The 24681-nt window shown below is 39.0% G+C and overlaps 1 protein-coding gene across 12 annotated transcripts in view; it reads left to right on the plus strand.

Moving 5' to 3' along the window:
- Positions 1-24681, plus strand: part of abi1a (abl-interactor 1a) — a 100161-nt gene that overhangs the window by 33591 nt on the left and 41889 nt on the right. For all 12 annotated transcript variants that reach the window (XM_078537962.1, XM_078537981.1, XM_078538004.1 and 9 more), the window contains exon 3: positions 19603-19779. In XM_078537962.1, the coding sequence (XP_078394088.1) occupies positions 19603-19779 (177 nt within the window). The remainder of the gene's footprint in view (positions 1-19602; positions 19780-24681) is intronic.

Raw genomic sequence — 24681 nt, forward strand, 5'->3', positions numbered from 1 at the left:
AGGGTGTTTAAAACCCTTAAAGATTGTACAAGAGAAGAAAAGCTGAGCTATGTGAAGTTTCATAATTTTGAGGTTGGAATATGTGAGTTAAAGCAGGTACTTGTATCTTGATCTTTACGGTGAGGAACATCAAAGAGTGTGCTATATTTAAAGCTTAGAAAGAGCAACAGAAATGAAGCGACAACAGTTTTATTTTAAAGCTTATGATGGAGGTAAGGGAAGGATTGCATTTTAGACCTTTTTCTTTGTGTTCTGTGCAGAAGTGCATGAGTACTGGAGACTCTGATATAACACTAGTATTCAAATTTTGAGCCTGTATAGGGTGATTGGTGGGAAAGTAAGTGGCATGAAAGAAGAAAATAGTTCTACCAAAATGGCTTTACCAGTAGAACAGATATGTTTATTTGAGATCAGAAGAGGGGCACTGAACCAAAGGCGATGACAAGAAAGATTGCGAATAGCTATTGGTTAACTTCTGTAAATTACAGTTTTAAATTTTAAAAACTCCTGAAAGAATAGACAAATAGAGTTCCATAGCCTTGTTGAATAGCATTTAGGAGCTTGAAGTGATTCAGGTATTGCACGGCACTGAAGGCTGTGATCCTTAGGAGCATTTGATTTAGGATCAGCAAAAGTGAATAGGGCATGGTGGTGAATCGTGGAACCTGGCACAACTGGTGACTGAGTTCTGTACTTTTTTAGTTGGAGCTAATTGTTCTAATCCAATTTTCTTTTCCACATTTTCATTTTTCAGGTAGTTGTTTAATTACCTGTTTATTGCATAGCGTTTCAAGTTCCAATAATCTAACTATGCTCTAGTAATAAGTTTTCTCTCTTTGAATTGCTGTTTATTATTTGCTTTCTCTCTTGAAATTTTGGAAACCTCTGTTTAATTTTCTGTGATCCAGTAAAAAAAAATCCTTTTTTAAAACGTCTTCATTACCATAAACCTCTCCTGGTATTATTGTGAATTATTGTATCATAGCTGTAATATCCTTTTAAAGGTTGGACTGCATGCACTACTTTAAACCAAAGTCTTGTGCAAATTCAGCATCACTTTGATGCTTTAAACTTTTAAAACCCACATATCTGCATCACTGTTTGCCCATTGAGTTAACCAGTATGCATTCTGTAACCACCTAGCTTCCTATACCTGTAATCTGGTATCTGATAACTGCAATATCCTCTTGTATCTAAGGAAAACAAATTATCTGCATGTCGCAGACCATCCAACAAATACTCCTTCGCTCTACGCTGCTTTCTGACTCATAGCCAGATCCCTATCACATGGCTGTGCTGCTTCTACCCTGTATTTTAATTTTGGCATCAGTCTTTTATGTGACAGTTTAGCAAATCCTAGCATTGTGCTAATGTTACTGGACTGAAGTTCCAGAGCCGTGAGTTCAAATCCTACCATCGCAGATGGTGGAATTTTAATTCAATAAATCAAACCTGGCATAAAAAGCTAGTCTCAGTAATGGTTACTGTGAAACTGTGAAACTGGCTTTTGTTTTTTTTTAAAAAAAAACAGGCTCACTAATGTACTTTAGGAAAGGAAATTTGCTGTCTTTACCTGGTCGGCATACATGTGACTCCAGACCCACAGCAGTGTAATTGACTCTTAACTCCCTCTGAAGTGGCCTAGCAAGCAACCCTGTTGTATAAAATTGCTAGAGAAAATTGGTAAAAGATTGCAGTGTTTCAAAGGTGGCTAAGGGCATTTAGAGATGGACTTTAATACTGGCCTTGCTAGTGATGCTCACATCCCCTGAATAAATAAAAACTCTGATGGACCATCTAGCACATTTCTCCTATCTATGTACTCCATTTCCCTCAATTGTAGAATTGTTAAATTAGATACGTCTTTTGTAAAGCCATTCTGACTATCCTTGAGTCAGTTGTCTTTTTAAGTGTTCACAAACTTATCCCGTGGTGAATGGGATGATTGAGGGAATAGCGAGCGGCTGTAGTCCTAACTTTGAGGAGTAAAGAGTATTAATTATTGTGTGAAGTTATTTTGAGAGAAAGTTAGTTGAACTGTAGCCTTTGTGTGAAGCCATATGATTTGTTTAGGAAGTGCATGCTGCCAGATATGATCAAAGCTTTGATGGTGTCAAAAATAAGCGCTTCACCAAAGATGTTCAGGAGCAGATTTCAAGAGTGTGTAACACTGACAACGAGAAGACAAGGAATGACCATGTTGAAAATGGTGCACTTAATTAGGCCAGAGCTTTCAAAGTGCTGCCTTAACAAAAATCTTCAGACCAAACAAGAAAATGTTTAATTTTGTGCCAATGTTTAAAATAGATTATATGTTTTGCATAGTTTTCTTGGTTGATTAAATGTACTTTCCATAATCTGTATTCGGTATTTTACTTTAAATGTTCCAGGCCTAGCCCCAAAAGTGACATTTCCTGAGATGACTGGCTGAAACGCCCTTGTGTAGAGACCATGTATGAACATTTAAAGGGCCCCTTCTGTTTTTGGAGGTAGTCTTTACTTTCTGGAAGGGTTCTGTGCACCATTCTTGATGGATATGACTGGAATTATGTTTTTGAATGTCTAGCTAACCACCTGAGGGGTGGGAATAGCCTCAGAGGGTCTTGTGATGTTGTCAATCAGGGCAATTTATCTTTACTATACTTGGATGTTTTCCACATCACTGCATTATAAACTTGCTGTGTGTGGATAAATGTTTCCACTAAAATACTTTTTTAAACTCCCTTATCCAGTGATGCTGTCTTGCCCAAACAAATAGTTGACTGAGTTATAGGCTGTGTATTAAGTATTTGAGTGATTTTGAGCTTCAGGTTGATAGATGGCACAGTTGGCATAGACTTTGCTTTTGACACATCTTTATGTAGCACTGGATGGGATCTTGACACCCTTTTATTAACTTCCTTTCAAGTGTTCACAAATGTAAGATTACACAACCCTAAATTACATTATTCTAAATTTAGTATTATGTTGTGCTGCTGTGTATTTCTTATCCAAGTTTCTGTTCTGCTGCTGGTGACTCCTGCTGGGGAATAATTTCCATGGAAGCTTTCTGGTACCTTCTCTAAGTGGCCATTCTTCATTTCTGAGCCAGACAGTTAATGTTGGTGGATTGACTGAACCTGATCCTGTCATCACATGTAGCTTTCAGCAGTGATTTCTGGATGTTGAATCGGAGTAACTTTCGTGGTCACCTTTCTCACTTCTTAAAAACTTGATATAACATCAAATATGTACACTAAAGTCTACTAATTTAATCTAGGAATTGTGTTGAACCCAAAAGTAGATTTGAAAACCTTATTTGATATTTAAGATTGCTTTTCAAAGTCAGAATGATGCTGCTTGCGTTGTGCTCAATTTTGGTCAATTCGTAATTTACAAATTCAGGAGATTAAAGTTTTGAATTAATTTACAAATAGTAGATTTTAAGGAGCTAGTCCAGCTTAAGGTTTTCCACTTTTGGAAATTAAATAATGATGCAATTTCTCCTTTGCCTCTTTTCTCCTCATCCATGTATAAAACACTTACTGTGTGCTGCTTTCTGATCCCATGATCTTGTACTTTCCCAGGAAAAGACATGAACTGTAGTCCAGGAAATACTGATGAACTGCTTCTCTCCATGAGCAGGCAAGCAAAAACCTGATGACCAAAAAATATTGTGTCAATTAATTAAATGACTTTTAAAGTACACGACTGTAATTTGTGACTTGTTGAAACTTCTTACAGCAATGATATAGGATAGTATACCTTAAACAGCAAATTTTTTGCAATGGTTGTGACATAATTTCCAAATTAAGCACATTTTAATAATGTGCCTTGTGTGGAGTGAAATGGCAAACAAGTGAAGCGCCATACGTATTGTAATTTTTAGTAGTTAGAAATGTCGCACGTTGCCTTGCTAGTTCTAATGTTCCTATACCGTGGTGGCCAAATCTTTAGATATGGTGGTGAGAGTTAGTCTCCAATTCCACGGGGGTTATTTAATGCAGCAGGTTTTTGAAATGGACTTTAATTTCTTTGAAGGAAAAACTATTCAAAATCATTTGTGAATGCCCAACGTTTTTAGATAGTTGGGAAAAACACCTGAAATTGAAAGTTGTTGGTAGAATAGATATCCATTTTGTTGACCATTATTTTGATTATCCCACGTTTTTTTAGAAGTTCAACTTTTCTGTTCACTGTGAAGATCTGCTTTTTTTAACTACTGTGCTTTGCACTCAGGGTCATTTCTAGCTTCAATGTGGAATTTTTGAATTTGGATCAACTTGGCTTTAGGTATTTTACCCCTGCATTGTCTGTACCCAAGATGCAGGTTGCTTATTTTAAAACTAGTCTGAGTGGTACATGAGAGCACTGTGTTGACTTATGATTTTCTGCCATTGTGCCCCCTGGACCTTGTAGGTAGTGGTGTCCCGTTCTGTCTGGCATGCGATATTTCCAGATCACTCGACCTTTTAATTATAACTAAAAGGTTTGTGAAAATGTCGGGTTGCTGAGTATTTAGAACCATAGAAAAATTACGGCACAAAGAGGCCTTTCAGCCCATCTTGTCTGTGCCATCCAAAAAGAAAAAATAAGACACTAGCCATCCATTCTAATTCTACCTTTTTGGCTTAAGACTGCTTAGCAGTATCACATGGCCAGTAACAAAGCATCTGGTTAAACTGTACCAGAGCTTTACAGTAAGGTAGATGCACAGTCAATATAACTGGAAAAGCAGTAATATAATTGTAGTTAATGACACTGATATACATAACACAGGACTCACCACCGTGACGACATGTTTCTGAAGCTCCAAAGCAGATGCCTGTACTGCAAACAAGGTGTCAGCAAAGATCATCCTGCACCGCTAGCAAGGGACAACTTCCCGTGTGGCACTTGTGCAAACTTTGCTTTTCCAGAATTGGCTTGTTCAGCCATAAAAGTGCAGCAGATGATCTCATCTGTCCTCAAAGTTCTGAGGCTGAATCCCATCTTCTATCGCAGTATGGTGACAGTATGGTTATAGGAATGCATTGAGACTATGACAGTTGCTCACTGTGCATGTACAACATACAGCTGTGACATATAACACTAGTGAAAGAACTAAGTCAGTATAGGGGTTGTGATGAATGTGCTTACAATTAATTAAGTTCACACTGCTGTTGCTTCAACCCTTTTACTGACTACTATTAGAGTAAAGACTAGTGCTAAGACCAAGGGAGAAAAGGGGCCTTGCTGTTGCAGGTGTAACAAAACACAGCAGTTTTACTTTCATCTGGCTGGCTGTTGATGTTGAGCTACAGGGAAGAGCAGCCAAAGATCTTAAAGTAGTTTTGTCACTTAAGGTGAAGCATTATGTGGCGCTATGATGCATGTAATCTACGCCTAGTTGAATTACCTATTTTAAATAGCAATGGTGAGACTAGGCATAAAGAGAATTTCTGACTTTAGAAATTAGTGCACTTAAAGATAAATTTAAAATTGAGATGCTTTGTTTTCTGTGGCATTGATCCTAGTGATTCAGTGGTTGGAGTGTACCAAGTACTATTGGGGTTATAGATTGTAGTGAATATTTTCCTTACTTTCACATATTTCCACCTCACATCTAATTTTGCTGTTTTACTTTGAGCCTAAATATGACATTTACAAGGAATCTGACAGATTACTTCCTCTTACTAGGTATGCCATCAATTAGCATTTTTTTCCTATATTATTTTCACTTGGGTCTCCTTCCTTGTCTACTACTATTGCAAGGGAAACCACCTGATCAATTCAAATGAAACTCAAACTTTCACTTGGACAAGCCAGCGTGCATTTGTTAAAGACAAATTGTTTAACTAACTTGATTTTGAGGGTAATGTAGTTGTGTTGTATATGGGCTTCCAAAAGGCATTTGATAACAGTGCCATACTTGGCAGTAAAGTTGAAGCCTGTGGAATAAAAGGGAAAGTAGCACCTTGGATACAAAACTGGCTAAGTGACAGGAAATAGTCATGGTTAATTGCTTTTTAGATGGAGAAAGGAACATTTAGGTGCAAAGGGCACAGTTTCAATTTGCAGATAAGACAAAACTTGCAAACCTTATGAACTGAGGTGGATGGTGATGAACTTCAGGAGGATGTAGGCTGGTGGAATGTGCGGACATGTGGAAATTGAAATATAACATGAGTGAAAGTGATGCATCTTGGTAGGGAGAACAAGGAGAGGTAATGGAACTGAAGGGCAATGTTCTAAAGGAAAGCAGGAATGGAAGTGGGTGTATATGTACACATTGTTGAAGGTGGCAGGGCAGGTTGAAGAAGTGGTTAAAAAGCCATTTAGGATCCTGGGTTAGTATAGAAAAAAGAACTTATGATTAACTTCTATAATGCATTGTTTCAGCCTCAACTGGAGTATTGTCTACCACTGGGAACTGCAACACAAGAAGATTGTGGAGACATTAGTGGGGGGTGTGGAAAGATGTACAAGAATGGTTCCGGGGAGGGACTTCTGAATGGATTGGAGAAGCTGTGTTTCTTTTCCTTAAGAGAAGATTGAGGAGATTTAATAGAGGTGCCCAAAATCATGAGGGGTCTAGAAATAGTAATTGGGGAGAAACTGTTCTCTGTGTAGAGACTGTGCAGAGGGGTCAAGGATCAAAGGACAATGACTTAAGGTGATTGGCAAAAGAACCAAAAGCTACATGAGGGAAAACATACTACACAGGAGGTGGTTAGGGCCTGGAATGTACTGTCTGAAATGGTGGTGGAGGCAGATTCAGTTATGGCTTTTCAAGAGAATTAAACAAGTACATCAAGGGAAAAAAAATTGTAGGGCTATGAGTAGAGGGTGGAAGAGTGGGATTAGCTGGATTGTTCTTGCAAAGTCAGCATGGCCTTGACTGACTGTGTGCTGTAACCGTTTTATGAATCTATATCTGCCCAGTAATTTGCAACTACTGCCAGGTGCCATAAAATGTTTTGAGATACCTGCTTCACCAAATAAAGAATGCACCCCAAGTAGTACTTTTTAAAAATTAATATTAAAATAGCTTAAGTTGGAAATTGGCACCAAATTTATGGATTGTATTTGATGAAAGGTAAACTTAATTTTGAACAACTAGCTGAACTTAACAGGTGGTTTGACAAACCAATTAGTTACGGAAACAATAATTGCTGGAAAAACTCAGCAGAGTTAACGTTTCGAGTCTATATGACTCTTCAGATCAGAATCAGTTCTGATGTCAGACCTGAGTACTTACAGCAATTTTTGTTTTTGTTTCAGATTTCCAGCATCTGCAGTATTTTGCTTTTATTTTAAATTGGTTATGCAAGTGTTAGAGCTAAAAGTATATACATACCCTTTTCGCTCCTTTATCTATTCCATGTATCTTAAAGACTGACACTTGAGTAATGCAACTACTGAATTCTGTTTAACCCCCTCCCCTAATTAATGACATTATTATCTATTCTGGTCTGAACAAACTGCTCATAGCATGTCCTTTTGTATGAACAATCCTTCAACCTTTTTAGTGCCATTGCTCAGTTGGTTTCTTATTACTTGGGTGTAATATTCAACGGACTATTTAATTAACCAGTCAAGCTGACACAACCAAGTTTGTTTTTAAAAATGATTCACTTTGAAGGATGCTGGCATTTGGCTGTACATAGTACAAAAAAGTTACAATTGCTGTACAGTGTCACAGCTGCTGTGAGTGTCTCTCTTGCTGCTTGAATTCATGTCAAAGCTGAATTTAATTGGGTGTCGGATCACACTTAAGATACTGCTCTGAAACAACTGTTACGGAGCTGTTGCTGTTAGGATTCTAACTTAAACTGAGAGTATTGGCTTTAAGTATTCTCGCACTTCATTTTTCCCTTAGACGAAAGTAATTTTATGAAGTGATTTAGTGTTCTTTGCATACCTTGTGTTAAAAGTCATGTGTTTAGTTGACAGTGGCTCAAGTATTAAGTGACTTTCTGTACAAATTTTATAGTTTTAATGAAGTCATCTGGCAAACATGATTATCTGCAGATAAAGCCATTTAGCAGACACAGGGCTAGAATGTGGAGTATAGTATTTTGCTTTGCAGTTGATTTCTGAAAAGTGTCTTCAGCTATTTTGTCTTAATTTGTTTTGATGGTTGCCTTATCTAGATAATATGCAGTGGAGCTGAAATAGACTAGCTGTGCTCTGAAATTTGTGAATCTAAGGTTTTGCCTTTTTGCAAAATATCAAGACAAACTGAGTAAGGATGAAATAAAGCAAAATTTGTATGGAACACAGCTTGTATTTCTTTAATGCCATTCGCATCTTTGGGATATCCTAAAGTAGTTCTCAAATTACTGGGTTTTTTTTGTCCAGCCATATGAATTTATTTGTGAAAGCGAACAACAAATGTTGGGTGAAGTTACCTGTGCATAATTTTTACCTTTCTTTGCAGAAAATTAGTGGTAGGTAGAACAATTCTCCCTGTGTCTGTTTAATTTTTAACTGCCATTTTGTTACTGTGGTAAGGATGAAAACCTGATTGCAGGGATTCAAACATGGAGTTCGAAACACTTTGATCAAATTCAAAAAGAATTATACAAAGGCCATGTACATTTCGTAAGCCAGGCCTGGCCAGCCTGCTAGGGCAAAGGACCCTGCACCTTTTTTTTTCTTTCAAATTCTTAATGGTTGAAGTATTAACAATCTCAAGTGTCCAGACAAAGAAATACACATACTTTGTCAAAGCTAAAATAGACAGGTGGGAGTCATGTGACATGACCCCCTAGCTGGAGGAACCTGTGATACTGTCATGCTTGTACTTCCCATCAGTCTGCTGTGTTCCACCCAGTGAGCAGCAGCTCAGAACAAGGACTCAGTCCAGGTTTGAATGGCCAGCCTTCATCTCACCAAGGCCCTTTAGGGAACACCTTCCAAACCCACGACCACTAGCATCTAGAAGGATAAGGGCTGCAGATACATGGGAACACCACCACCTGGAAGTTTGCCTCCAAGCCACTTACCATCCTGATTTGGAAATATATTGTCATTCCTTCACTGTCACTGGGTCAAAATTCTGGAATTCCTTCCCTAGCAGTACTGTGGGTATATCTGCACCACTTGGACTGTTCAAGACGGCAGCCCACCACCACCACCATCACCACCTAGAGGGTGATTAGGGATGGGCAATAAATGCTGGCCTAGCCAGTGACACCCACATCCTTGAAATGAAAAATCTACATTTGTTTCTATTTGGATTTCTGAACTTCAATACCATCACCTACAAGACTAAATTCATCTTTACATGCCTATCCCATTATGGAAGACGTTTCTACTGGAACAGTCAAATATCCAGCATTAGTCTGCAGCCTGCCAACCTCCTGAAGGAATACACCATCGATTTTTGACTCTGGACTTGCGTGAAACAATTCTTTATTCTGTGGTCTTTTCTCTGTGGATCTTTATTCTTCTATCCATCTTTTATTTTATCTTATTTGTTATCTTTAATTCATCCATGGGATATGGGCTTTGCTGGCTGGGCCAGCATTTATTGCCCATCCCTAGTTGCCCTTGAGAAGGTGGTGATGAGCTGCCGCCTTGAACTGCTGCAGTTCATGTGGTGTAGGTACACCCACAGTGCTGTTAGGAAGGGAGTTCCAGGATTTTGACCCATTGACAATGAAGGAATGGTGATATATTTCCAAGTCCGGATGGTGAGTGACTTGGAGGGGAACTTCCAGGTGGTGGTGTTCCCATCTATTTGCTGCCCTTGTCCTTGTAGATGGTAGTGGTCGTGGGTTTAGAAGATGCTATCGAAGGAGCTTTGGTGAATTTCTGCAGTGCATCTTGTAGATGGTGTACACTGCTGCTACTGTGCGTTGGTGGTGGAGGGAGTGAATGTTTGTGGATATGGTGCCAATCATGCGGGCTGCTTTGTCCTGGATGGTGTCAAGCTCCTTGAGTGTTGTGGAAGCTGCACTCATCCAGGTAAGTGGGGAGTATTCCATCACACTCCTGACTTGTGTACTTGTATGAATGCACTGGGGGCTGAATAACGACCCCCTTGTCCCTTGTTTTGACTGCGAAAGAACAACCTGAGTTTACCCTATCCCGAGTTTGCTGTGGGGCTATTAATAGAAATTGGACCACACCAAAACTGAGGGGTTGGGAAATATGCCACCGCTTAAAGGGGGAAATCAAAATTAAAACGCCTTTGTGTTTATGAGACAGGCAGTGAGAGGAGAAATCAGGGCTGTTTAAATTAAACCCACTTCTGTCCACAACGTTGATACTTAACTCTACCATGAACCATTAAAATCTACATTTTACTAAGTGTGTGTACGTTTCTCCAGAAGTCTGAAGCTGTATTTTTGAGCAGTGAGTTGAGAGGGAAGATTTGATTACTGTTTGTTCTGCTTGTCCATTTTTGGGCACTTGATCTTGCACAGTTGCGCAAAACATTATATGGCCCAGGCTTGTAGGTATGGCACATATTGCTGGCCTGTTAAATAGGGTGTTTATTGTGTGGTTGCACTTTGGCTGGGCTCACCCTGCATTTTGATGTTCCAAGCCAGTGTTGTGAGAGGCTGCATTTTGAGGGAGGGACGTGAGGGGGCTGTTGAGGTATGCAATTATTTTCCATCTTGAGCACCAAATTCAATCTTGATAATGACTTAATGTGCTCTGTGCTGGTAGTGCATTGTTGATCTTTTTTCTGGTTATACATGTTTAAGTTGAAATGTGCAGCATTTTCTGTATAATTACATCTTGAACTGGTTCAAATGCATTGTTGAGGGCTTTGCAGTTGGTTGTTAACATGTTAGCAGTAAATTAGATTGGGCGGTGGAGAAAGGAAAGACTGGAAACCACAGTCGTAAGGTCACTTGGTAAAATAGTCAACGGCATTTCAGCTTTTTATCTTGAAACTTAAGTTATCACAGCTCTGAAGATGTAGCCATTTATTTTCTGTTTAAAATTGGGCTTTGATAGTACTGATGGATTTCTCTATCCAGAGGAGCAGTTACTCCTGTAAACATTGAAAGAAAATGGAAATCTGAAACAAAACTAAAAGTGATTGAAATAATACACTGCACCTGGACTTTTACAGGTGCAGTATTGGTTATAAGTTACAAATACAAATTTCAAATTGGTCTCTTAATATTTTCATTGTGCCCTTCCTGCTGAACTAGTTTCATTTTAACAAGTGAGAGCCATTTATTTGCTTAAATATGCCTTAAACTATAAAATTAATTAAAACATTCATCTGCACATTGAAGAATTTTCGTTACCCCAAATAAGCTATATTTAATTATTTAAGGGAGGTGGTGGCATAGTGGCATTGTTATAATGGTATTGTCCAGAGGCCCAGGGTGTGATGCTCTGGGGACCCGAGTTTGAATCCCGCAGATGTTGGAATTTGATTTCAATAAAAATCTTGAATTAAAAGTCTAATGATGACCATGAAACCATTGCTGATTGTCATAAAAACCGATCTGGTTCACTAATGCCCTTTTAGGGAAGAAAATCTGCTGTCCTTAACTGGTCTGGCCTATATGTGACTCCAGACCCACAGTAATTCTTTCGAGTTATCAACGGTCACAGATTGCAACTCTTTCGAGGACAATCACAGTTCTTGGTTTCCGGGAGTGGGACATGAACCCACAACCCTCTGATTCAAAGGCGAGGGTGCTATGAACTGAGCCACAGCTGACACCTCCCTAGACCCACAGTAATGTTGTTGACTCTTAAATGCACTCTGAACAAGGGCAATTAAGGATGGACATTAAATGCTGCCCTAGCCAGTGATGCCCACATGGATGAATGAATTAAAAAATGAATCCATTTGGTTAGAAATCTGCCAGTATCTCAAGTGGCCAGAAATGAACTGGCTATTGATGTGAATTGTTTTTTTCAGCATTTTAATATCACAAGATACGCCCCATTTATGCAGTAAAGGAAATTATCGTTATGTTGGTACAATGTAGCTAATTTTACACCTGAAATAGAGCAATTTCCTGTCATGCGTAGGGTGGGGGAAGGAAGGTTTCTATGGAAACACAACTAGAATTTGTTTCCTGCACTATTTCAGGGATTCAGTGAAAGCTTATTTTTCTCAGTAGGAATTTTAGTATTGTTTGTATCAGCCCAATTTGTAATATTAATCTGACTCTTCCTTTTCTAATTCTGGATTAACAGAAAAGCCAAAGTAAATTCTTTATTCCTGATATTGTCTGTTGAACAGAATGAACAATTCTGATATTTATAAGCAATTACCTCGCCATGAGATATGATCTGGTTTCTTTGAAAATGCTAGTTTTTAACAGTTCTATAACTTTTGGTGGTGGCAAAGGGCCTGAGCATGTTAAGTTTGTGTAATGCCATACAAAAGTTATAGTATGGTCAGATAAAAGTTGACGTGGCTTTAGAAAAGGGAAATTGTGTTTCACAAATTTAGAATTTTTTTTGAGGATGTAACCATTAGGGTAGATAAAGGGGAGCCAGAGATGGTGAATACTCCTGTTTCCAAAAGGCATTTGATAAGGTGCCACAAAAAAGGTTAGTACACAAGGGTTCATGGAGTTGGAGGTAATACATTAGCATGGATAGAGGATTGGTTAACGGGCAGGAAGCAAAGACTAGGGATAGGTGGGGCATTTCCAAGTTGACAGGCAGCAGCTAGTGGAGTGCTGCAAGGGTTAGTGCTGGGGCCGCAGCCATTTATAACCTCTTAATTATTTGGATGAAGAGACAGGGATAATAATGTATCCAGGTTTGCTGATGATACAAAGCTAGGTGAGAGTTTAAGCTGTAAGAAGGACAAGAAGAGTCTGTGACAAGGTATAGGTTAATTAAGTGGATAACAGGTGGCAGATGGAATATAATGTGGGAGCATGTGAGATTATTCATTTTTGGTAATAAGCAAAGTAGAACATTTTAAATTTGAAACTTGTAAATGATCAGAGGGACTCCTACAAGAAACACCAAATTAGCATTCAGGTACATAAAGCAAGTAGGAAGGAAAGTGGCTTGTTTGCCTTTATTGCGAGAGGATTGGAGTACAAGAATAAGGAAGTTTTGTTACAATTGTACAGGGATTTGGTGAGACCACATCTGGGGTACTGTGCAGTTTTGGTCTCCAATATTTAAGGAAGGGTACACTCGTTTTTGAAGCGGTACAACTAAGGTTCATTAGATTGGTCCCTGAGATGAGAGGGTTGGCCTATGATGAGATGCTGAGTAAATTAGGCCTATATTCTCTGGTGTTTAGAAGAATGAGAGGTGATCTCATTGTAGCATGAGATTCTGAAGGGGCTTGACTGGGTAGACACAGGTTGTTTCCCCTACCTAACTGAGGAATCTGAGTTGCCTCAGGATAAGGAGCCAATCATTTAGGGCCTAGATGAGAAATATTTTCACTCGAGGGTTTTGAATTTTTTGCGTCATTTGAACTTGTTAGCCCATAAGATTGTGGATGCTCCATTGTTGAACATCTTTAAGGCTAAGATAGACATATTTTTGGTCTCTGAGGGAATCGAGAGATATGGGGAACAGGTGAGAAAGTGGAGTTAAAGGTGAAGATCAGCCATGGTTGATTTGAATAGTGGAGCAGGCTCAACGAGCCTTGTGGCTGACTACTATTTGTTATGTTCTTATGTCTGCCATCTACAAGGGACCAGTCAGGAGTGTGGTGGAATATTCTCCACTTGCCTGGATGAGTGTAGCTCCAGCAATGCTCAAAGCTCAACATCCAGGACAAAGCATCCTGCTTGATCACCTCATCCACCACTTTTGAACATTCACTCCCTTCACCGCAGTGGCAGCAGTGCCTGTGATTTCTACCAACTGGAAGGTCAAGAGCAGTAGATGCATGCCACCACATGCAAGTTCCTCTCTAAGCGACACACCACCCTGACTTGAAACTATATCACTGCTCCTTCACTGTCACTGGGTCAACATCCTGGAACCTTTCTCCAGAGACTTGAGCACATAATTCAGAATGCCACTTCAGCACAGCTCTGAGGGAATGCAAACTTGGATACTAAACTGTAGGTTTAATAAGTATGACCAAGTGAAAATTTTAGTGGGGCTTCTAAGGAGAGGTGGCAAGTTGGAGGATTTTAGTGCACAGTCAGGCCAATGTGGTTCAAGACAAGATCACTGAAAATGTGATAGTAGAAGAACAAAGACTTGAAAGTTGGGGAAGACGAGCTGGCATGTAGACCGAGAGGACGTTCCCAAATTTTACTTAGTGCATATTCCCTTCCAGATTCATCACGTGCCTGCATACCCTTGCCAGCGTGCAAGTTTTTAGTGTTTTAACCCCTTAAATGCCCAAGCATTGTACAAAATGCACAAATTATTATCGTTATATGTTAGCATATATTAATGCTACTAGCCATTGAATGTGAGATGAGGTTTGTTTGAGCATAGGCTCATGTTGTAGTGGTAGGTGATAGTGAGAGTTGTAAGTTAATATCCGACACATAGCTGGTGATAGTTGGATTTTCATCACTGGAAATAAATTGGCTTTCACACAGGCAAGTTGTAGCAAATACTGTAAAAACTTTGACCGCTGTCTGACAATTTGGGGAGCCAAATGTTTGGTTGGTAATTAATTGATGGTGGGCTCAGGATTGAGATATCCAGGAGGTTCTCTTTTACTGTCAAGTCTGTGGCATGGACACTGCAGAAAAGTTTGAAAGGCTAGGAGACCCAGCTGTTTGCATTTCCCATTGAGAGAAAATACTCTACTTCTGAGAGATGTTACTTAATGTCACCTGTAATACTGTCCTGTAACTGTAGTTTATTTATAGGGAGACGGTGGCGTAGTGGTCATGTCATGGCTAATAATGCGGAGGCCCAGGCTAATGCTCTGGAGACATGTATTCAAATCCCACCACAGCAGCTGGTGGAATTTAAATTCAATTAATAAATCTGGAATGCAAAGTTTGTTTCAGTAATGGTGACCATGAAACTATCATCAAGTGTCGTAAAAATCCATCTGGTTCACTAATATCCTTTTTAGGGAAGGAAATGTGCCATCCTTACCTGGTCTGGCCTACATTTCACCCCAGACAGTGTGGTTGACTCTTGGCTGCCCTCTGAAATGGCCTCTCAAATCACTCAGTTCAAAGGCGATTGGGGGTGGGCAAAAATTCTGGCCTTGCCAATGATGTGCTCATCCCATGAAAGAATAAAGAAAATTTGCTGTCAGGGTTTCATGCATATTTCAGAAGATTTTGGTGTTTTCCTCCACAAAACAAATGTAATCCCACTATTTAAAAAAGGAGGTAGAGCGAAAACGAAGTACAGACTGGTTAGCTTAACATGAGTGGTAGGGAAAATGCTAGAGTCTATTATAAAGGATGTGATAACAGGACACTTAGAAAATATCAACAGGATTAGACACAGTCAAGATGGCGTTCTGAAAGGGAAATCATGTTTGACAAACCGACTGGAGTTTTTTGAGGACATAACAAGCAGAAAGGATAAGGGAGAGCCAGTGGGATATGGTGTATTTGGATTTTCAGAAAGCTTTTAATAAAGTCCCACAAGAGGCTAGTGTGTAAAATTAAAGCACATGGGATTGGGGGTAATATATTGGCATGGATTGAGAATTGGTTAGCAGACAGGAAACAGGAATAAATGGGTCTTTTTCGGCATGGCAGGCGGTGGCTAGTGGGGTACTTCAGGGATCAGTGCTCGAGACCCAGCTATTTATGATTTAGGTGAGGGAACCAAATGTAATATTTCCACGTTTGCTGACAACATGAAACTTGGTGGGAGTGAGAGTGGTGAAGAGGATGTTACGAGGCTTCAAGACAGGTTGAGTGAGTGGGCAAATACATGGCAGATGCGGTATAACATGGATAAGTGTGAAGTTATCCACTTTGGTAGGAAAAATAGAATGGCAGAATATCATTTCAATGGTGATAGATTGGGAAATGTTGATGTGCAAAGGGACCTGGGTGTCCTCGTACACCAGTCACTGAAAGCAAGCATGCAGTTGCAGCAAGCAGTTAAGAAGGCAAATGGTATGTTGACCTTCATTGCGAGAAGACTTGAGTACTGGAGCAAGGATGTCTTACTGCAGCTGTACAGGGCCTTGGCGAGACCACACTTGGAGTATGATGCGCAGTTTTGGTCTCCTTTCCTAAGAAAAGATATACTTGCAAAGAGGGAGTGCAGCGAAGGTTCATCAGAATGATCCCTGGGGATTGCAGGATTGTCCTTTGAGGAAAGATTGGGCCGACTCAGCCTGTATTCACTGGAGTTCAGAAGGATGAGAGGGGATCTCATTGAAATGTATAAAATGCTGACAGGGCTGGATATACTGGATGCGAGGACGATGTTTCCTCTGGCTGGGGGGCCTAGAACAAGGGGTCATGGTCTCAGAATACGAGGTAGACCATTTGGGACAGAGATGAGGAGAAACTTCTTCACTCAGTGAGTGGTGAACCTATGGAATTCTTTACCACAGAAGGCTGCGGAGACCAAGTCATTGAATATATTTAAGAGGGAAATAGATTTCTGGACTCTAAAGGCGTTAAGGGGCATGGGGAAAACATGGGAGTATGGCTTTGAGTTGGAGGGTCAGCCATCATATTGAATGGCAGAGCAGGCTTGAAGGGCTGAATGACTTAACTCTCCTATTTTCTATGTTGCTAAAGCAAGTCCTGAACTCCAAATATTTTAATTGTTGACTTAATTTGGTTGCAGTCAGCCTTGAAGTCCTAATTTTTTGCTCATTCAGGCGATACAGTATATCTGAGTAGCCCACCTGAGAGTGCCAGTCATGTCATGAAGCCATTGATAGATTGGGAATGGGTGGTATGTAAAGAATTTGACCTGAAGTTCAAAAATGTGCCAAGAACTTGAAATGTGACATCTATCGAACTGCTTTCTATGCATATTTCCTGTCACATTGCTTAAAGTGAAAAATGAGCTTCTATGAAGTTTGCCATTTTCACAGTACTGAGGGAATGCAAGCACCTCCTTCAAGTTTGATGTTATGCTTTTGGTAATGTTTGGAGTGCTTCCCTGTGTATACAATAATTCACCCATATTTCATTGGGATCAACTACATATAGATGTGACTACTCCATTAAGACTACCAAATATTGACTTTATTCCGTTGGTGCAGATGCCCATACATTGTGACCATGTGGCACATGTTGATTTATGAAGTTGTCAAGCAACCAGAAATCTCAGCCAAAAACAGAATTACCTTGAAAAACTCAGCAGGTCTGGCAGCATCGGCGGAGAAGAAATCAGTTAACGTTTCGAGCCTTCATGGCTCGAAACGTTAACTGATTTCTTCTCCGCCGATGCTGCCAGACCTGCTGAGTTTTTCCAGGTAATTCTGTTTTTGTTTTGGATTTCCAGCATCCGCAGTAGCTTTTAGCTTTTTGTTTTTATCTTTGTGTTTAATTGACTGCCACCCCTCTTCAAGAAATCTCAGCTGCTCCTCTGGTAGGCAGTGACTGAAAAAACAAAATGTCCCCTGTCTTGCACCTTTCAAAATATACATAGTGCACCAGAAGATGAGCGAAGCCAGCCTCCTATATCTGTGGATTTGTTTGACTGCAAATGGCATTCACTAATTGAGTTTGGATCTTATTGGCCATGTCAATCTCAATGTAACAATCAGTTTGATAAAGGTGCTAACTGAATTAATTTATCTTCTGCCCAAATTTTGGGCTCACCACGTCTGTGACTGCAGTTGATATTAGTTCCTTTGCCCTGGTCTATGTTCTCCTGTCTTCACAACTCATTGCGGTGTCAAGGATCTTAATATTGTTAGCAGCAGTAACAACTATTTCTCTCGCCATAAGCTGAGCCTGTCTGCTTGAAACATTTCGGCTCTTTGTCCTTGTGGTGTTCATGGTTGTTCGAAGTGTCTGCAGAGAAGAGATGGGTTTTTATTCTGTTTGACAGATCATCATGTAACGCTGGTTGAGGGTATTCAGTGCACATGTCCCAATAAATTCCATTTTGATGTACTTCATTGTCACATTTGCATTCCTTTGATGTAAATCCTGTCTTATGCTTAGTGTCAATGTTTTGCTTCGCAGACTGCATGTGGAGTCTAGTCATTGCCTCATTTTTTTTTCATCAGGTGCACTCGTATGACAAGACAAATTATATTGCTTGTGATCACTATTTTGTGTTTTCTTAATACTAGCCACCTTTAGCCATTTGTCCATTTCTCATATATGCCTCAGCAGATATAGTTATAGTGCAATGTGTACACTGGAAAAAAAACTTAGTTCTGAGCTCAGTTAGACTGGACAGTTGCTGTGCAACTGAAACCAAACTAGTGCATGGTGATTGGAGGTGAGGACTCTGTACGTTGTACTTTATATCTTTGTTTTCATTAATGCACCTTGAAGTAAAATAGCTACTAAATACAACAAATTCCCAAAGAGCCTTTGGACTTTGTCCGAGTAGCCCATTAAAAAAAATGCATTAAATAAATAGCTAAAATCTACCATTAGACACATTCTCCTGTGTACTTCCCAGAGATGTACCATAGTTTGGGAACCACTAGTCAAGATGGTAGATAGACAGGGACCAAGTTTATGCTTGAAGATTTTGATATGAGTGTATAGGTGGAGGTACAGAAATAACAGGAGCAGAGCTTTGAACAGATAGGTATTAGAGTGGTAGCAGAATTTGCCCCATTCAGAACTATAATTTTCTAATTCTCTCAAATTTTGCATAAAATGATTTTTAAATTTGATTTCCATTTCTTCCGCCCAACAGTGCCTACATTTAATGAGTTGAAAAGCTTAGTTTGATCATCTTCTGTAACAATGGAAGACTCCTGGACTAGAACTAAATAAGAAAATTTGCTGTGGCTCAGAACTTGAGGTTCAATTCACAACTCTTGATCGGAAGTTGCTTAATTTGAATTGAAATTGTGAATAAAACTATGCTTTTCTAAAATTACTTAATTTGCACGACTGGATAATTCAATCATTAGATTAAATTTTACTTTAAGTAACCAGGAGTACTCTGCAATTATCACTTCCAGAATTCTGATGTGGTAGTATGAATTAGATTTACATTTGGTTTTTAAAATCTTCGCACAGCAAGAGAAGATGCAGATTGAAGCATCTATTCTGTGCTGTTGGCAGATGTTAGGCTGACTGCGTGTTTTATTTCAAAGTATGTACTTGAATCTTTTTCTAAATTAGCTTGAGCTATTGCACAGTTACTGACTTGCGGTGAAGCCAGCTTCCATGTGCAAGTATTAAATATATACTTATTTGGACATGTCCTTATCACAGAGTATTGTCCATTATATTTTCTATATCAGCAGTTTTTGGGCATGCAGCCTTTGTATCGTGGATTTGATTTCCTCTTAGGATTAATGTTGCTTGATCTCTCAGATCAACATTTAGTTAAAACTAAACTGCCAAATTTTCCATGAATATTGTCAGCATTGAGCTATCTAGACAGGTTCTTAACTTTGGTACCATGGCAAAGAAATTTTCTTTAGTAGCTTAAGATCATTGCTGTTTAGCAACTTGGAAGGAGGAGGGTGAAAATGTGGAGGAGGAAGAGAAAAATGTTCAGATTTGTCATTACATGTTTGAATTCATAATTCTAATATAAATTCTGGAAAATTAACTTTACTCTCTTTTTAACTAGACTGTGGACATTCATAAAGAAAAAGTGGCTCGTCGGGAGATAGGTATTCTGACTACCAACAAGAACACATCAAGAACTCACAAAATCATAGCACCAGCCAGTGTTGAGAGACCAGTCAGATACATTCGGAAGCCAATAGACTACACAGTGTTGGATGATGTTGGTCATGGAGTAAAGGTAAAATTTTCAAAATGAAGTAATGCAAGATAATATTTCAGACTTGTAACCTATTAAAATCTCAGGTTCTCATGGTCTTGCGCTAGTGAGAGTGTGTGCAACTTTGGAGTGATGTGTAGTGTTCGTTGGATTGGAAGGTCTGTCCTATTCAAATTAAAGTTTATATTAATCTATCTTTTGCCATTAATTTTTAAACAAATGTTTACTGCAAATAGTATAGCTAGGCTTTGTGCAGTCATTAAACAATATTCAAGATCCTTCATCCTCAAAAATTGGGACATCCTTGTTTTAGAAACCAGGTAACACAAGCTTTTTGCTTTGTCCTGAAGGGTATAAGTGTTTGCCACCAAGTACGAATGTATTTTTCTAGAGTTTAGACTGAATTTCAGGAAATTATTTGAAGTGTTTGGAAAAACTAGCTTACATAAAAGATAGGTTTTGAATTCTTCTTTTCCATTATGAAATTCCAATGGAAGGAGAGGCATATTTCAGCTAGCCTGGTGCAGCTTTTCACCTTCCTGTACAATTGTGGCAGAATCCATGTGAAGGTTGATGCATGTTGACTATTCTGCAATGATTTTCACTTTTGAATCTTAGGTGCCTCACATTAGCCCAGTTGTAGTATTACAAGGAGTTAATGTCATGTTTCTTGAAATTATTTTTGTACTGAACATTATACTATGTAATCAAATATTTTTCTATCACTGTTCAGTCAGTCTGATCTTTCTGCCATCTTTAGGCTTGGAGAGCGCAAAGAGCCTTGTCAGGTCAAATTGAAAATTAGTTGGATCTTCTGTTGGGTTTCTTAGCTTACTGCATTGCCCAGTATTGTGTTAAGAGGTCAAGTTTGTGTCTGTAGGAAACAAGGCTTATCTTGCAGGGCTAACCCTTTACTGTGGATTAGGAGGGAAATATCTAATCAAACCCTCAAAATGGTTACACTACAACAGTAGCTTGGAGTTATATAGTGCCTTTAATGTCAAAAAATTTATTGAGGTGCTTCAATTACTACACAAAAATTGACAGAGCCAAAGGAGATTTTAGGAGGGCGATTAAAAAATTAATCGGGTAGGTTTTAAGCAGGGTCAAAGGAAAGGCAGAAGGCTTCATGGAATTTGAGCTTGGGTCCTCTACAGCTGAAGTCAAGTTGCTGATGGTGAGCAAAGGAATTTTAAGTTCAGGCTATTAATTTAGCGGGAGTCAATGCAGGTCACAGCACAGTGGTGCTAGGAATAACCTGTCGGGATGCAGGCAGCAATGGATAAGGTGATCAGAGGGTAGAGGATGCGAGAGGCTAGTTATGAGTGTAGAACAGTCAAAGCAAGTGGTAAACATGACTAAGTGTATCAGCAGCAGATGTGCTGAGGTGGTTGCATTTGGGAAATGTTAGAACTGAAAGTAGGTGATCTTTGTTGGAGAGAATATGGGTTGAAAATTTAATTTGGAGTAAAGTAGGATGCCAAGGTTGCAAAAGAGTTGGCTTCAAGCTGGGGCCATGGTTGGGGAGGGTGGACAAAATCATAGAGTTTGTGGTGGTGTGGAAAATAGTCTTCCTAGTGTTTAACTGGAGGAAATTGAGGCTCACTCAGGGTTGGAGGTCAGATGAACAGTGTGTATTGAGAGGGGAGAAAAATTTATTTCCGCTTAAAATAGCCCAACTCCATGTAAATGAATAATTGTCTTCAAGATAATCATTACTGAATACGATTTTCTTCTCCCTGAAATTGTAGGTTGTGGCTCAGTCTTCACAATAGAAGCTGTCTACCTCTGGTTTGGATTTTCATAGATTTGAAATAAAGGGACTGAACTGATTTTCTTCAGGATAAACTTAATACCAGTCTAACTTGCTTTTGTAGATGAAATTCCAAAATGTGCGTATTAACTCATGCTTCACATGAAGGAATCCAAACAATTGAATGATTAGCCAAAAATTTTCACTTTTGGTACTTATAGAAATTGTTTCCCCTGCAATGAGAGGTTGTTCACCAAATCTTTACAGACCTCAAGTTTAAAAAGCATTAAAATAACAAACATTTACTTAGTGAGTTAAGAGTGTCAATCTTCAAATCTATTTAAAATATATTTTAATTGAAGGGTATTATTGATTACTACATTTTTGTTATGCAAAAGTGTCATTTGCATTAATGGTATTGATTCCTAGCCAAGAAACTTTTATTGCTTTCAATCTGTCCTCGTACTTTTTACCTTTCAAATTGGAAATCTAAATGACCTGAAGCTCAAACTCAAATTAGCAGTTTTTCTAATTCCATTGTTAGTACTTAATAGAATCTGTGAGACAAATCGATCTGTGACTCAGCAGAAGACTGACCTCTCATTACTTAGTCTCAAAGTTAAGTTCAGAAAAGGAAATGGAGAACTGTTAGTTGCAACCATTAGATGTTTACTACATAGGCTATTTGGCCTGTTGCAGCTGTACCAACTTTTTCCTAGAGAATTTGAATATTTCTGATACTGCTCTGCTTTCTTACCATAGTTCTATATCATTGTCCTGCTTCCAAAATGTAGCTGCTCTTCCCCTTAAAAGATGCCTCAACAACTTCCTGTGGCAAAGTGTTCCATGTTTAATTTGTATTTTTAAAAATTCTCATCCTCTCCTCTTGATTATTTGCAAGTGGTCAATTTGAAATAGAGCTTTGTGTGAGTAAAATGTCAATCCAAGAGCTCTTGATTATCAGAAATTAAGATTTAAAGGCCAGACTACAAGAAAATAAATCATGGATAGAGGGAAAATGTTTACAAAAACGCAGCTATTGCCTTGTGTATTTCTCTTTTTTTAAAATGACTGAGAAGGAGAATCAAGTTTCAGGACTTGGGACTAAGGATGAATTGCTGAAAATTTAACTGGTCAGAATAGTGAGATTTAGGTGCAGATTTTATTTTAGGATTGAGCAGAAATTTCCTCAACTGAAACAGTTTATAAAAGCTGTATCAATTTGTTTACTTTTAATGACTGAATTTCATTTTATTCAATATTTATAATAGCCCACCAACAGAAAAATTTATAGGTGCTAAATTTGTTTCCTGGGCAATTGAAGTCAAATAGTCATTCCAGGAGTTAAATACCTTCGACTACAAATGTGGGTCTATTACAAGCGGAGGCAGGAGAATTTATAATGGGAAATAAACAAATGCTTTGCCTCTGTCTTCAGAAGAAATACTAAAACCATCCCAGAAATAATGGCGGATCAAGGGAATAGTGTAAACAAGGAACTGCAAGATATTAATATTACTAAAAAAAACTAGAGGAATTAATGGGACTTAAAGTAGGTAAATTCACTGGACCTCATGATCTACATCCCATAATGTTGAAAAAGGTGGCTGCAGAGATAACAAGTGCACTAGTGGACATCTTTCAAAATTCTATGGACTTTGGGATAGTTCCTGTAGATTGGAAGGTGGCAAATGTAATCCTACTATCTAAGAAAGGAGGGAGAGAGAAAATGGGGAACTATAGATCTGTTAGCCTGACACCAGTAGTAGGGAAATTCTAGAATCTACAATAAAGGATGTAATAACAGGACACTTTTTTAAAAAAAAAAATTGTCGGATTGGGCAGAGTTAACATAGATTTATGAAAGGGAAGTCACGTTTAACAAATATGTTGATGTGTTTTAAGGATGTAACTAGCAGAACAGATAAGGGGGAACTGGTGGATGTGGTATATTTAGATTTCAGAAAGCTTTTAATTAGGTCCCACACAAGAGGTTGGTAAATAAAATTATAGCACATGGAATTGGGGGTAATATACTGGCATAATTCAGAACTGGTTAACGATCAAACCAGTAGGAATAAAGGGATCATTTTCAGGCTGGGAGGCTGTGACTAGTGGATCACTGCAAGGATTGGTGCTTGGGACCCAGCTATTCACTATGTAACAATGATTTGGATGTGAGGATTGATGGCATATTTCCAAGTTTGCAGATGACAGAACTAGGTAGAAGTGTGAGTTGTGAGGAGAATGCAAAGAGGCTTCAAGGGAACTTGGAGTGGCTAAACGAGTGGGCAAAAAAAAATTGGCAGATGGAATACCATGTGGAGAAATGAGAGTTTCTCCACTTTGGTAGGAAAAATAGAAATAAGAGTATTTCTGAAATGCTGAGAGGCTCGGAAGTGTTGAACTCCAAAGGGGTGTCCTTGTTCTTGAGCCACAAAGCTAACTTGCAGGTACAGCAAACTATTGGGAAGGCAAATGGTATATTGGCCTTTGTTGCAAGAGGATTTGAGTATAGGAGTAAAGATGTCTTAATACAATTATATAGAGCCTGGTGAGACCTCACCTATAGTATTGTATGCAGTTTTGGTTTGCTTACCTAAGGAAAGATATACTTGCCGTAGAGGGAGTGAATGAATTACTAGCTCATGGGACGTGGGCGTCACTGGTTAGGCCAGCATTTTGCAGTCCCTTGTTTACACTATCCCCTTGATTCGCTATTATTTCTGGGATGTTTTTAGTATTTCTTCTGAAGACCAAGGCAAAGCATTTGCTTTTTCCCCATTATAAATTCTCCTGTCTCCACTTGTAATAGAATGAAGGTTTACTGAATTAATTCCTGGGATGGAGGGGTTGAGGAATTAGATCTCATTCAAACATACAAAATTCTTACAGGGCTTGACAAGGTAGATGGAGGAAGCATGTTTTCCCCTGGCGGCTGGGGAGTGATCTAGAATCAGGAGACACTGCCTCAGAATAAGGGGCAGGCTGTTTAGGACGGAGGAATTTCCAGGGGAGGCGGTGGCATAGTGGTATTGTCACTGGACTCGTAATCCAGAGACCCAGGGTAATGCTCTGCTCACGGCAGGTAGTGAAATTTAAATTCAATTTATAAAAAAAAAATGTGGAATTAAAAGTCTGATGATGACCATGAAAGGGGTCATGCGGAC

The sequence above is a fragment of the Cetorhinus maximus genome, chromosome 3, assembly GCF_964194155.1.
Source record: "Cetorhinus maximus chromosome 3, sCetMax3.hap1.1, whole genome shotgun sequence".
NCBI lineage: Eukaryota > Metazoa > Chordata > Chondrichthyes > Lamniformes > Cetorhinidae > Cetorhinus > Cetorhinus maximus.